The sequence below is a fragment of the Leptidea sinapis genome, chromosome 1 (assembly GCF_905404315.1).
Source record: "Leptidea sinapis chromosome 1, ilLepSina1.1, whole genome shotgun sequence".
Taxonomy (NCBI): domain Eukaryota; kingdom Metazoa; phylum Arthropoda; class Insecta; order Lepidoptera; family Pieridae; genus Leptidea; species Leptidea sinapis.
Genome location: NC_066265.1, coordinates 12,541,385 through 12,556,120, shown reverse-complemented (window position 1 = coordinate 12,556,120; position 14,736 = coordinate 12,541,385). Strand labels below are relative to the sequence as shown.

At 35.9% G+C, this 14,736-nt stretch overlaps 1 protein-coding gene across 1 annotated transcript in view; it reads left to right on the top strand.

Moving 5' to 3' along the window:
* The window catches only part of LOC126967075 (T-box transcription factor TBX1-like), a 69,118-nt gene that overhangs the window by 43,966 nt on the left and 10,416 nt on the right, over positions 1-14,736 (top strand). Inside the window, exons 2-7 of the mRNA XM_050811455.1 lie at positions 3,992-4,131; positions 4,740-4,856; positions 5,672-5,913; positions 6,712-6,868; positions 7,870-8,025; positions 8,637-8,704. Coding sequence (XP_050667412.1) covers positions 3,992-4,131; positions 4,740-4,856; positions 5,672-5,913; positions 6,712-6,868; positions 7,870-8,025; positions 8,637-8,704 — 880 coding nt within the window. The remainder of the gene's footprint in view (positions 1-3,991; positions 4,132-4,739; positions 4,857-5,671; positions 5,914-6,711; positions 6,869-7,869; positions 8,026-8,636; positions 8,705-14,736) is intronic.

Sequence of the window (14,736 nt, the reverse complement as noted above, 5' to 3'; positions counted from 1 at the left end):
TCCTTCCATTTCTGTACAGTAGGAAATACCTAATTCAATTATGCAATTTATCTTAGATTATTTAAACGTCTAGATAGACTATAAGAGCTGTGAAAACGTTGGAAAAAATAGACCTTAGAACCACGGACTAGTAAAAAAAGAAGGACTCCGCGCCGTGATATTAGCAAGTGAAGCTGTTCTATGCTAATGTGTGCGGTTACGGGGTATACCAGTTACATAATTTTTTCTCCCTTAAATAATCATATATTCACAAATACTTTTATAGTATTCTTTTTACACTTATTCACAACGCGTGACGCCATTTTTAAAATATTTTATTGCGACGCAAACTGATCTGTCACAGACGATGGCAATTCTCATAATGGCGGCCGATCGGCTTGTATTAGTATGCATGGGGCTATGTATGTACACGTTTAGCGGGATGTTTTGGTGCCTCGTTGTTATGTAAAGTGACACGGAGTCCTTCTTTTTTTACTCGTCCGTGCTTAGAACTAACCCCTATTTTGTGCAATACAAGCACACTAACACAAAGAATCATACAAATAAGACGTAGCTTATCACGGACGCTAAACTAATATTCCTGGTCTGTTTTTATCGGTTACAGCAAGATACATTATCATTATATAAAATTATTTATAAATTATCTAAGCAATTTATATTGAACAACTATTATTGGACCGTTCTATCGTTCACACTTATTAAAATAATACAGTTGATAAAAATGGATAAGTATTTTTAAATAAATCCAGTTCTCAAAATAAACCGAAGATCATTGACGTTTCTGCGTAAGTATAGTTTTCATCACCCGCCTTATTTATAATCCCCGGTCTTGACAACTTGCGATGAAATTATTGCCGCCATTTTGGTACGTTTTGAATTTCCCGCCATTACACCAATTAGTTGAGTGAGATGTCCGCTGGATAGTGGACGTTTTCGGTTTTTATGAGATCGTTATTTTTTTGTTTTATGTGTTTTTTTTTGACTGAAATATGAAGCTAAAGTTTGGTGCTAAAGTTGGGAGGATTGATTTGTTTTTCACGGCTGGAACATATCAAAGTACACGCGTATAATATGAGGTATCTAGTTTTTTATGTTATATACTGGGTAGATATCGATTTTTATTTAAATTGCTCGATTTACAAATTCTTTAGTGCAATCAAGAAGTTTCTTTGGCGATGTAGCACTCGTATGGAGATTAGATTATACAGACGCCATATTAATTGTTTAATAATGTTTTTTTAGTAACAATAAACAGAAACTGATATGTACTTACCGAAAGAAAGACATTCTTGTCAAACATTACTGTTGGTGGCTATTTTTGCAGTTTTCGGAAGTATTTTGAGGCATTTTATTGCGACCGCACGTTTGCTAAGCGACGTTTGTCGACCATCTGAAAATAGAATCAAAATGAAATCAAAATCACTTTATTCATGTAGGTCACGGAAATTACACTTATTTAATGTCAAAAAATATTTTTTCTTATTCAATCTACCGCTACTTCGTAATGGGTTGAGCTAATGAGAAGAAGTAGCAAGAAACTCATTGCCACTCTTTTATATCATGATTTACATTTTCCTCGATACACGAATCATTTCAATTATAATATAATATAATATGTAAAGTAATGCAACAATCATACTCAAACGTCAAATAGTCAATGCCTTACAAGAGTAAGCTAAAAAGAAAATGTAAATTAATACAAAAGTTATTGAGTTCAGTAGCCGCATCATCCACACACACCGTAAATAAGTAAAGGTATTCTGTGAGCAGTTTATAAGTGATTATTAATAAAATATATATATTTATATATAAACACATAATAACTTTTAAGAATCTGAAGTCGAGCCTCCGGCAACAGGATCATCCTGCCACCAGCAGCGCCCGTTCACGAGCATGACGCATAAGCCAGCCATCGCCTACCTCAACCATATTTTAGGGAAGGGGACGACCCGTTACATGTCGCCACCACAAGCAGTGACATTTAAGCGAGCATGACGAAGCCTATTACGAGAACTCAAGCAAACAACAATAAAAAAATCTTAATGAAAATATCGTGCAATACTCACCAAATACCTCTACTAACAATTTGACAATTCAATTATATTTTTACTAACAGTAATCAAAAGCTCAATTCTTTAGGGTAATTAAAACAAAATCACTTTATTCATGCAGATCAAATACATAATACTAGTAATAGTAAAGCCATGTTATTCCGTACCAAAAAACATTTAACATTAATTAGTTCGGCGTGCCGATTGGCAAAGGCCTTCTCCAACGATTTCCACATTTTTTTCTTTTGGGCAACTCTTCTCTTAGATCCTGCTGTCAATTTTATTTCATCTTCCCACCTGTGTGCTGTCTTCCTTGTTTTCTTTTGCCATCTCTTGGGTACTATTCTGTAAGTCTTTTGCTCCATTTCTCCGTCATGTGCCCTGTTCATCTCCACTTTTGTTGGTCGATTCGACATACGGTAATTTTCGTGATTTTCCTTAGGTCAGTTTCTTATCTTATCCTGCAGTTATAACTAATGAAACTTATGAAAATAGAATAGAAGATAGTAAATTGAAGCCCAAAATCTTTGCAGCATATCTCATACACTTCGAATCTACTAGCGTACCTATAGACCACATGCCAGCCCGATAGTGCGTGTCCAATTTTGATTGGTCAATGCTCAATGTGTGCGTTAGCTGCAAGTTGTATATTCCAAAATTATGAAACTAATGCCACGTGTGGCTGACTGTTTACGATTTGTCAATTAAAATCGGTTACAGTAGCGCTAAGATTCGCTTTCCTTTTCTTAATTGCTGTTAGATGTGTTCTTTTCTCTTGCACACTTTGTTCGTTTGAAGACATGTAATAGTATATTGTAGGTAAGTCGCATATCATGTTGTAAAAATTCTTCACTATTTCTCATGCTCGTAAAGTAGTACTTTATGTCAAGACACGGCTGCGTAAAATGGCTTTATATGTTCTTGGACATAAAGTTATGTCTGTTAAGACTGAGGTAATTGGGTCTCACAGCCACAGAGACTTTTAAACTTCATATCAGCAATAGAGATTTTTACCCTTAATGTATTACACATTATTATCGTTTACTTTATTGATTTCTTCGCATTCGAAGGTTGTGTACTCGATCATGAAATCAATATTACACATAAGCTAACCCTTCAAATACGTATTGAGTAAAGTTTAAAGATCTTGTTGAAAATGTATCTATTGATATAAATTCCCTACTTGAATAGCAAGGGCATCCTGAACATGAGTGGAAGAAGACAACTTCACTATGCTTGTTTAACCCAATAGGTTTTTTGGAACAAGAAGCCTGAATATTTGTATGATAAGCTCCGTTGCGTTAACGACTTCATAGTACAACGCAGCTTGCCTGCAAACAGACAACTCGGCCTGATAGTTCTTAAGTACAAAACAACTCAGTTTAGGGGATCTTTCAGATTCTCTGCAGCAAAAATATGGAATGACTAACCCCCTCCTCTAAAGAAACAAATGAGTATCGGGTGCTTTAACAAAAATTCCGTTTTGCTCTTTTAAAAAAGCAACTTGCTGCGGAGAAATTGAACCACATCCACTGGAAATTCCTTGCTCTAAAAGATTTTTTATGTGTGCGGACATAAACACTCGCTCACACTCACGCACACACGCAAACACACACACACACACTCACTTTTTTAAATATTACATTTTATAAAAAAAGACAGCTTAACTAGGTAAACGGGGAGCCACAATACATCTACTCCCACTCAACACCTTAGGGAGGAGGGGATGGCTGAAAAACAGCACAAGCATGGAAACATAAATCCATGATTCCATGTCAGGTGTAGCTGAGCCTTTTCCTTTTGCCTTTTGTTTCATCGCGTAGCCTAATTATTCATTTTATATTGGTAATGCTTTATGGCAATAAAGAATTTATTTATTTATTATTTTCATTTCGTTTTAATTGCAAGTAGCTGTTGTAGTTAAAAAAAGCCGTTTCCAGGTGTGGTGTCAAATCAGTTTCCTCGCGGAGGATTCCACCTGCACACGCTCGCTGAAAGAGTCAGCAGAGATCAGGAGCAATTACCAGTTCTTCCAACCCTTCACAACTCGAGGGATATTACCGTGCCAATATACAGTGATGTAAGTAGAAATGTTATTGGCTTACCAAAATACAAAATTCTCATTAACTTACTCTTCTTCTAAGTCCTTGAGCGACTAATTACACCACCGAGGCAGCTGCTATTACTTTGTTTGTAGTTCTGGGATTGGGAGGCTCCCTTGCACAGGATACCGGCTAGATTATGCGAACCGCAACGGCGCCTATTCTGCCGTGAAGCAGTAATGTGTAAGCATTAATGTGTTTCGGTCTGAAGGGCGCCGTAGCTAGTGAAATTACTGGGCAAATGAGACTCAACATCTTATGTCTCAAGGTGACGAGCGCAGTTGTAGTGCCGCTCAGATTTTTTGGGTTTTTCAAGAATCCTGTATAAAATTCCATCAGCCGAACGTCAGGCTCGTCTCGTCTTTCATTTTATAAAAAAGAAGTTCTATAAGTAAAATGTCTGAGAAAAAATGTATTATTATTAACCGAGTAAGTTTCTAGAAAACTCGCAAATGTACGAACGTTACATTATTATATTGAGAGGCAACAGTTAATACGTTAATTTATTAAAAAAATATTTAAATCATTGTGTATATTTTAATAAATACATCTTACACATTTGCTCAGGGTAAATATTTGTCGACAGAATGCAGTATGCTCCCGCAGCACATATTCCCCCCTGCAAGCCCTCAGCGAAAGCACCTGCAGGGACCACGCGGCTCAAACAGCACCTCCGGTACCACAGCCGCCACCAAGAATTCAGGTGAGATGACTTCTAATATTCCCTAAGCCGAAAGGATTATAATCAGAATTGAATTGTTTTTACTAGACCAACAGTAGACTTGGAACAATTAACAGGGACAAAAATTTTAAGCAGAGAACCTTTTCTTCAGTCTTAAATATTTGCAGCTAATCTCTATCCAAGTATAAATAATACATTTTCTTTCCACTAAAAGTAAAATTACCTTAAGTACTCCAAGAACACCTCTTTTTACATCAGGTTTTGCTTTTAAATAAATACTCCTAATGACAAACATTGTAAATGATTCTTAGCCAGATTGGTTTTGCCAAATCCAGCCAGATCTATTGTACTATTGATTTATTTTCTTTTCCTGGAGGTTTGTAAATCTAGGATATATAATAATACACTAGATATAATACACTAGTGGACCCCACAGACGTTAGCCTGCACACATGTCTTAAATTTGAAAAATCGGTCCATCTGTTAGGAGGAGTTCACTAACATACACATGAGCAGGAGAATTAAATAATATGAACGGAATTGAGAATCTATTAGTCCAGCCGTTTAGGAGGTAGTACAATTGTGAACAATCTAAACTATTCTCGAATCCACCTGAAGACACACAGAAAGTTTCATTACAATCGTTCAAGTCGTTTAGGAGGAGTTCAGTTACAACAGATATATATATATATATATATATTAAGATATACACAAATCTCCCCATACATAGTTACAAATTTAACTGATTGAGCGCATCTTTAAGGCCTCTGATTGGCTCCTTCTTTTTACTTATTGCTTTATCCATGACATGAGCTCTATACATATAATAATTGCAGGCATCAAGTCAAAACGTAACCCTACATCCAGCCGTGGCAAGATGCACCGCAACACTAGAGCTTGCAGCACTTTGGCGTAATTTCCACGAGCTCGGCACTGAGATGATAGTAACCAAGGCCGGGCGTAGAATGTTTCCAGCTCTACAGGCCAGACTCTCCGGCCTATTGCCGAATGCAGACTACTTACTTCTGGTTGATTTCGTGCCGTTGGATGATAAGAGATACCGCTATGCATTCCATAGGTGAGTTCTGATAGAGCGGTAACTGTTGACGACCCATATAGCCGAATGGTTAATGACTCTGACTACCAAGCTAGAGGTCCCGGGTTCGAATCCCGGTAGGTGCAACCATTTATATGATGAATATGGATGTTTGTTTCCGAGTCATGGATGTTTATATGTATTTATGTATGTTTAAGTAAGTATATTGTATTAAATATATCGTTATCTTATACCCATAGTACAGGATATGCAAGATAATTTGTGTAAAATTGTGTCAATACAAAAAAAAGACTTCCTCAAGAACTAGACATAGGCCAAGTAAAAGTACCACAAAGGTATTCAAATTTACAGAAAACGTTTCTAAAGAAAGTACGTTTTTAATATTTAGAGGAATCATTATATTATTCCTATCTCGCTCCTATCAGCTCGTGGAAGGAGCGATTTGTTTTCTGAAGTGCCCTAACAGGTAGATACTACAAAGAAAAATTTCGTAACTTCGCCAGTTACTGTACGGCTGCAGTGTATGTACTATATATGTACGAATGTTTAATGATTGAAGATGGTCTTCACACCAATATTTAGAACCTAGTTCGTTCTATTACATATTTGTAATTTCATACAACTTTATCCAATTTTTTTGATGAATATTTGACTACCCCATCAATACTACAATTTTAATGAGTTTATGATTTAAATAAGCATACCAATTTCTGCTTCCGTCACTTATACACATGATAAAGTAGAAAGGAACTGAATAAAAAACTATTTTGCTAAGCTGTCCGATCGCAGGAAGCTAATATTTGTCAATATCACCACCAGCTCCAGTTGGGTGGTGGCTGGTAAAGCAGACCCGGTGTCTCCTCCGCGCATCCATGTGCACCCGGATTCCCCTGCAACTGGTTCACATTGGATGAGGCAACTTGTCTCCTTCGATAAACTCAAACTTACCAACAACCAGCTCGACGACAATGGACACGTAAGTATTCTAAACATAATATTGATTCAATTTATTGACGGTATGAAAAACTATGCATGCGAAGCATGCATATGATATAGATGAAAGTAAATAGTAAATGATAGTGAAATTATTGGGTTATTGAGACCTAGCATCAGCATATGTTTCAGGGTCACTAGGTTAATCGGGGTGCTGCTCAAAATTTAGATTTTTTAAGAGTCCTGAGAGTCTTAAACATCTCGTCAGTTATATCTATCTACCCCCTTATTCATAATGGTCCGCTAACTTTTAACAGCCGCTTAGGAGTGTTTTTTCTCATTCTGACTTAGGTCCATAGAAGAAGACAGAGTGAGAATTAGCAATGCTTTAAGTTAGCAGACTATTATGAATAAGGGGGTAAGTCTGCAGAGATAAGTAGTAAAAATAAGAAGTAAAGGCCTCACTTGGTGCTGGATTTCTTGTAACAAATTCATTTTTTATATTGGATCGGCGATCGGGTTTCATCAGCACTGGGACGATTCTCAAACTAAGCTCAAAATATGCAATGCCTCCTTTACGATTCTCGGTATCTCTTCCTTAATTAAAACACAAGCACCTACCACCACATTAAAATGAAAAAAATGTCTATTATATTGATGACTGGTATTCCTAAACCACGCATCTCAAAAACCTTTTTTGCTTTATACACCCTCTATATTTTGGCAAGCTGCTCCATTTAAAGAACCTTCAAGTTTTAGGTCACATTCCCACCCTAAGCCCGGCAACACACCTCTTAGTATAGATAGCGATGGTTTTTTAATTTGCCCCCATTAAAAAAAATAAACATGGAATAGTTGCTCAATAGGCAGACAAAATGCCATTCGACAAACGGTCATCAAAGTCAATTTTATGTTTAAAGCAATGTCTAAGCTAGTTTGATATAAGGCGCTGGTTTTTAAAGTAAATTTGTACAAAAATATTATAAATTTAAGGGAACAAAGCTGTTAAATCAAAATAATGTGTGAAATCATATTTTTTGCCAGATAATCCTCAATTCCATGCACCGTTACCAACCACGGCTACACGTTGTTTACTTACCAGGAGAAGGCCAGACTGCTCCCCCAGGAACCGTACCTTACAGGAGCTTCATCTTTCCAGAGACTGGCTTCACAGCAGTGACAGCTTATCAGAATCATAGGGTATGTAAACTAGTTCCTCCTGTAAGAATTCTGAAGATTTCTTGATTTGTTTATACGGTAAAGGATATGCCAGAAGGATCACCTATTTGTAAGTGTGTCCCATGATCTCTTGAAATAAAAGAGGTGAGTCACAGGTGCCTTTGAAATTGACTTAGGTTACATACGCGGTAGGTACCCAACCGTAAAAAAGCGCGTTTGTAACTAGCATACTGATGTTATATTTATCTGATATCACCACGACAAAATTTCATTCTACAGCTTCACTGTAAAGTGGAAAAAAGACCTCGATAGCTGCTTTGTGGATGGACGCCACTTATTTAGATGGTGAAGATATGTATTCTCTAGATGGGTCGGTCGGACGGTCCAGACCCTGGTCGGTCTTTCATTCTATCCGGGTCTTCCCAATAGCTATTGCTTATCATAGGCCTCCTCAGGGCAGTCAGACATCCTTTTAAATTATAAATTTGGTCTGGCCCGGTATACGACCAGATGTGCTGTTCTCCGTTTATAACGTGATATTATTGGTAAATATTTAAACAATTCAGTATTGTTTTAGTTTTATTATTTTTAATTAAGTGCAATGTTAGAAGTAATTTATATTGTATTTACAGATAACTCAATTGAAAATAGCAAGCAATCCATTCGCGAAAGGCTTCAGAGATTGCGACCCCGATGACTGGTAAGTTATAGAGTTTATTTTAAAGTAAATTAGTAATCATACGAGCTTACGATCCACCCAATACATCGAAATTCAAAATCAAATAGTTTTATTCAAAAGTAGCTGAACCGACAGTTGTTGTTCTGTACATAATAAATATTTAAAAAAAACTACGTTCAGAAAAACCGATTTATAAAAAACCCTATAAATGAACAGGGATTTAATTTAATACAGACAGACATTTAAAAGTGAAATTTAAGTATGTTACAGGTAGCGATATAATAAAAATCTTCAAATTAATTAACCTAAAAAATACAAAAGACCTATGGGGCCATTCGACTAATATTGTTAAATACATACTTGACATTATAGCACCTGAATTAGCAATAATATTTAATGAATGCATAGATGAGGGTGTGTTCCCTGACCTCATGAAATACAGCAAAGTTATACCTTTGTTTAAATCGGGCAGTTCTTTTGACCCTGCTAATTTCAGACCTATTTCAGTGCTGCCTGTTTTTAGTAAAATTTTTGAAAAACTTTTGCTTCAACAGCTACAAATGAATTTTTGGAAATTAATGAACAAAAATCAGTTTGGTTTCACTAGGGGCTTATCAACAATTAATGCGGGTACTAGACTCATTGGGCACATCTTTGACGCCTGGGAAGAGTCACAGGATGCATTGGGCATTTTTTGTGATTTGTCATTTGACTGCGTCCACCATGAAACTTCACTCCTAAAACTAAAGCATTATGGAGTGAAAAATAGAGCCCTAAATCTGTTAAAATCATATTTAAGCGAAAGAGTTCAGATAGTCGATGTAAATGGCAAACGGTGTTCGGGTAAACCTGTGGGAATAGGTGTTCCACATGGTTCTATTCTCGGTCCTTTCTTGTTTCTTATATATATTAACAATCTACCGTTTGTGGTAGATGATAGCCATGAGATTGTATTGTTTGCTGATGATACTTCACTTATTTTTAAAGTGAAGCGACGTGCGGATATTGATGACGAGGTAAGCAATGCACTCTCAAAGATAGTGCGTTGGTTTGAGACGAATAATCTGCATTTAAACAAACAAAGTGTTTACGGTTCATTACACCAAACACAGCGGAGGTACAAACCAACGTACTTATAAATGACCAGAGATTGGAACTTGTGGACACTACGGTCTTCTTGGGTATCACGTTAAATAAAAAGCTTCAGTGGGGTCCACATATTACCCATCTAGCAGATAGACTAAGCTCTGCGGCATATGCAGTTAGAAAGATTAGAGAGTACACGAATGTTGCGACCGCTAGATTAGTGTACTTTAGTTATTTTCACAGCATCATGCCGTACGGTATATTACTATGGGGTCATGCTGCTGACATTGATATAGTGTTTGCACTGCAAAAGAGAGCTGTTCGTGCTATATATCAGCTTGGTTATAGACAGTCTCTCAAAGAAAAATTTAAAGAAATAAATATTATGACTGTTTATTGTCAGTACATTTATGAAAATTTAATATATGTTCACAAAAATCGTCACCTTTTTGCTCTTAATAGTGATTTTTATTATTATAACACTAGAAATAAGGGATTGCTTGTAACTAATTCTAGTAGGCTTCATAAGATACATAATAGCTTTAAGGGTAAATGTATACACTTCTACAATAAAGTCCCAGCCACTGTTCAGGCATTATCTATAAATAAATTTAAATGTTTTATAAAAAAATGGCTCTGTCGTAAATCCTATGATCGGACAGCCTGGGACTAGATTGTGATTATTTTATAGCGACTGTACAATATTGTATATTTTTATTGAAAAGAGCGCAAAAAAAAAGAATGCTGGGAGAGTTTCTTGCGCCGCTTCTTCTCTCTCAGAGCGCCATTTGTTTCCGAAGCGGAAGTAGTATCTAGTAGTATAAGAAATGACATCAAAAAGAATTCTAAAGGAATCAATTTTGAGAAAATAAATGTCTTTTATGCCTTTATGCCTTTTTACACCTCTTATGCAAATCAGCAAATCTCATACCTTTAATATTCATAAAATACTATTTTTTGTATGTGCTACCTATTGATAGGGTTTAAGTCTATAATATATTATATAGGAAAAGTTACAAATATATAAAAATTCTAATTCGTTATTCATTTTAAACTATTCTTTCAATTTGATTTCTGAACTACGGGGTACACATCAAAGGAAAAACAAAATTGTTGTTTTTATTTTTTTCCGAGCATTTTCATATTTATTCACCTTTTAAACCTCTGGACTTCTACAAATAATTCAAGACCAACACTAGCAAAATCGGTCCAGCCGTTCTCGAGTTTTAGCGAGGCCAACGAACAGCAATTCATTTTTACATATATAGATAGGATTTATAATCATTTATTTAAGAAACGTCTGCCTCAAACCTAAGAAGACAACAACAAGCACAAGAAATTCAGAGCCCTTTTTTTTCGTTTCATAAAGTATCGTTACAATGTAATATCTTACAATAAAAATCTATTATTTAACAGCCTGAGGGCGGTCAATCTATTCCCAATCTGTGGTAGCATTAAGAAAGTCATTTATATTCAGAGTACATTACAACACAAACCATTTATAAAAATTATTTCGAATTTCGTAACACATTATTTTGCTTTATATATTTTCTCGGATCATGTTGTAAAAGCATGACATACTAAGACTTATATACTTATACTTACTAACTCATCGCAAGACTTACTTATTATTTATATTCGACTTAACCGAGTAGTATAAGTTACTGCTGGGACTGCTTCTTCGACTTCAGTAGACAGAAATCGTCGCAAATTTCGCAAATATTTAAGTCTCAGTGAGTCATATATCTTTGTGACGTTTGGTGTCGAGACACTTGGCCAGTGTGGCCTCCTTGCCTCTGCAAAGAATGTACAAAGTACTATCTAAGCGCCTCAATCAGAACCAAGCGGAAACCCAAGCGCTGGCAGATATTTCGGTTAACGGATCAGCCTAGCTATCTAACGCAGAAATGCTGCCAGTATTCTTGCTACGCTTCACCGTAATGATGGTTTTAATTTAATGTAATCATAGTTTTGTAAAAATATTTATAAGATTTGTTAAGGATAGGATTTAAAATAACTTATAAAACGGCGAAAAATATCATCCATTTCAAAATGTATGCCTCAGACCTGAGAAAAATGGGTACAAGAAACTGAATTGTAACTTGCAGAGCTTATCATATACCTTCATGCGAAACGTTCATCTCCACTCGTCACCTTTTTTCATAAAATAAGGATCACCCATGCCTACTTCTACTGCTTTTAGGGAGATGACAATGCGATGGTGACTATTTAACAACAGGATATATGATCTGTATGCTCATTCGTCCCCCTCTTCCACTGAAATAGTAATTATAAGTACGTGTATCATCATCATCAGTTGGTAGACGTCCACTGCTGGACAAAGGCCTCCCCCAAAGATCTCCACGATGATAGGTCCTGCGCAGCTGATCTAACATCGATCGGTCCATCTTGTGCCAGCTAACTAACTAACAACCAACATCTGCATCTTGCGTACGTGGTCGCTGTTCGAGGACTTTTCTGCCTTACCAGCCATTTGTATGCCCTATCCACTTCCACTTCAGTTTCTTTGTTCTCTCTGAAACTCCGAGCATAACCCTCTCCATTACCCTCTGAGCGACAATGAGCTTTCTCATCAGGCCCATAGTTATGTGTAGTATATTCACTTTAATAAACACTATAGCCCCATAAGATTTTACGAGGTAAATTTCGTTTGTCACTAAACGGTCTCATGATGTTTCAAATGAGCCAAGGAAAATTAAGGAAACGCCATATTAACCATAATCATAAATCAAACGCAACTAAATAATTGTATTTGACTTGGCACAAAGTAATTTTATATTCAGTGGAAGGGGCATTACAACAGCCGGTGACAATTTAGTTTTACGAGCGCGCCATAGAGTAAAGAGTTAGATGACAGTTATGGCGGACGTTCCGTGTACTTCGTTCCCGCCAAAATAAAAATCTACAGCTGCGTGTAATAGGACAACAGTTAATATGAATAGTTAAATGATAATTAGAAACATAAGCAAGAATATATTAAACATTCTACGGTCTATAACTATTCTTATTTGAAAAATAAATAAAACCAACTGCCAATACTGTTGTACTGTTTATTCATATAAATGAGCTCATGCTCATTTCAAATTCTACCAGTGGGAGGTTCTTATGCACATGATGCTGGATAGGTTATGTGTACCATAGCGGCGCCTACTTCTGCCGTGAAGTAGTAATGTGTAAACATTACTGTGTTTCGGTCTGAAGGGCGCCGTAGCTAGTGAAATTACTGGGCTAATGAGGCAACATCTTATGTCTCAAGGTGACGAGGACAATTTAGTGCCGCTCAAAGATTTGGGTTTTTCAAGAATTCTGAGCGGCACTGCATTATTATGGACTAGGCGTATCAATTACCATCAGCTGAACGTCCTGCTCCTCTCATAAAAAAACTGTCAACGTCATTTACAACACCTTCAGTCGACATAACTTTGGTTTTTTTCTTAACTAGGATCAACTGGCTAAAAATATCACAGATGAAATATAAGAAGAAATACAGACCTTTAATCATAAGTATCTATCTACTGTTGTTATTTGAAATTAAAATCAAGCCCTTATTAGGCCAAGCTATTAACTAAAATATAATTTATACAAACAGTGCGTTCTGTAGCGACATAAAATCATATGAGAAATGTTTTTATCATAGATAAATGATAGGAGTGAGGGAAATTGCTTGCAAAATAATAAATTACAAATTATTTCTTAACCATAACATGGTCTGAAAATTAGACATAGAGAAACCCTAAAACTGAGATTAACATCTGATAAATTTAACGTAGTGGCTATAAAGTGTTTGTTTACGTTTTGAAGCTGGCAACACAGACGCAGCATTGGTTACTCCACGAATATAAATCTTATAAAGTTTGTGTATGCACTGTTTGTTTGAATGCTTCATGTTTCTCCATCCAATGGGCGAAAGGTATTAAATTGTTTTAGTTTAGGTAGTTATTCGACTGGTCTGGTGAGCTGGGAAGTGATTTTTGAATTTAGAACGCTATTATTCCAATAAGATTGGTGGAGAATAATTCTCACATACGATAATTTTATCATAGTGGGTTCAACAACAAATTATCTGTAGTCTTTAAATTCGAGAAATTCAAATGCCTATCTTGAGATCGATAAGACTCATTGATATAATCTGTCATTTTTAGTGCTAAGAGGTAAATAGAGAATTAGTACTATTAGTACTAAAATTATTATAAGTATCATTTGAAAATTGTTTGTTTTAAGTGATTGTTCGAAATTCGGAGAAATTGCTTAGTTCCGTAGTAGTAATTTGATTTTGATTTTGTACAATAATCCCGTTGAATTATTATCGTTGAAATTTCATAGTTATAAATTGAATAATTTTCAAAGAGGGGCTATTTTTACATTATTTGTGCTACCCTACATTGACGTACCCACAATAAACAACTAGACTCCAAATCGGCTATTAAAAGGTCGTCAAAAAATGTCCGAGCGGCGTTGTATTTAAACGTATACATTAACTTATACAGATAACATTAAAACATATACGTTCATTAGAAATAGTAACACCACGTCACGCGCGAGACAGACGCGAACACGACGCAAGAACATTTTGTTTTAGTAATTGAAATGTTTAGTAAAATGAATAAAAACGTCAAGTTAGTTACACAATTTTGTTAATTTAAAGGGGCACTTACCTGAAATACGATTTATACATTTTAAATTTAGTTAATTATCCTGTTATTTGGTTTTTGGTCAGATTTTTACTGAACACTTTGTCATTGCGAGGTGTTGTATTCAAAGCGCGGTTGAAACACAACTGAACGAACACTGTTGATGTATCTAAAACAAAAAAGACACACACAACAAACGAAATGTTCTATGTCAACTCTTGTCGACTGCAGTCCCGGCTAGCGAAACTCTAAGAAAAAGCAATTGTATGAAACGCGAAGACATTGATAGATTGGCAAATGACGGCTATAATCTTG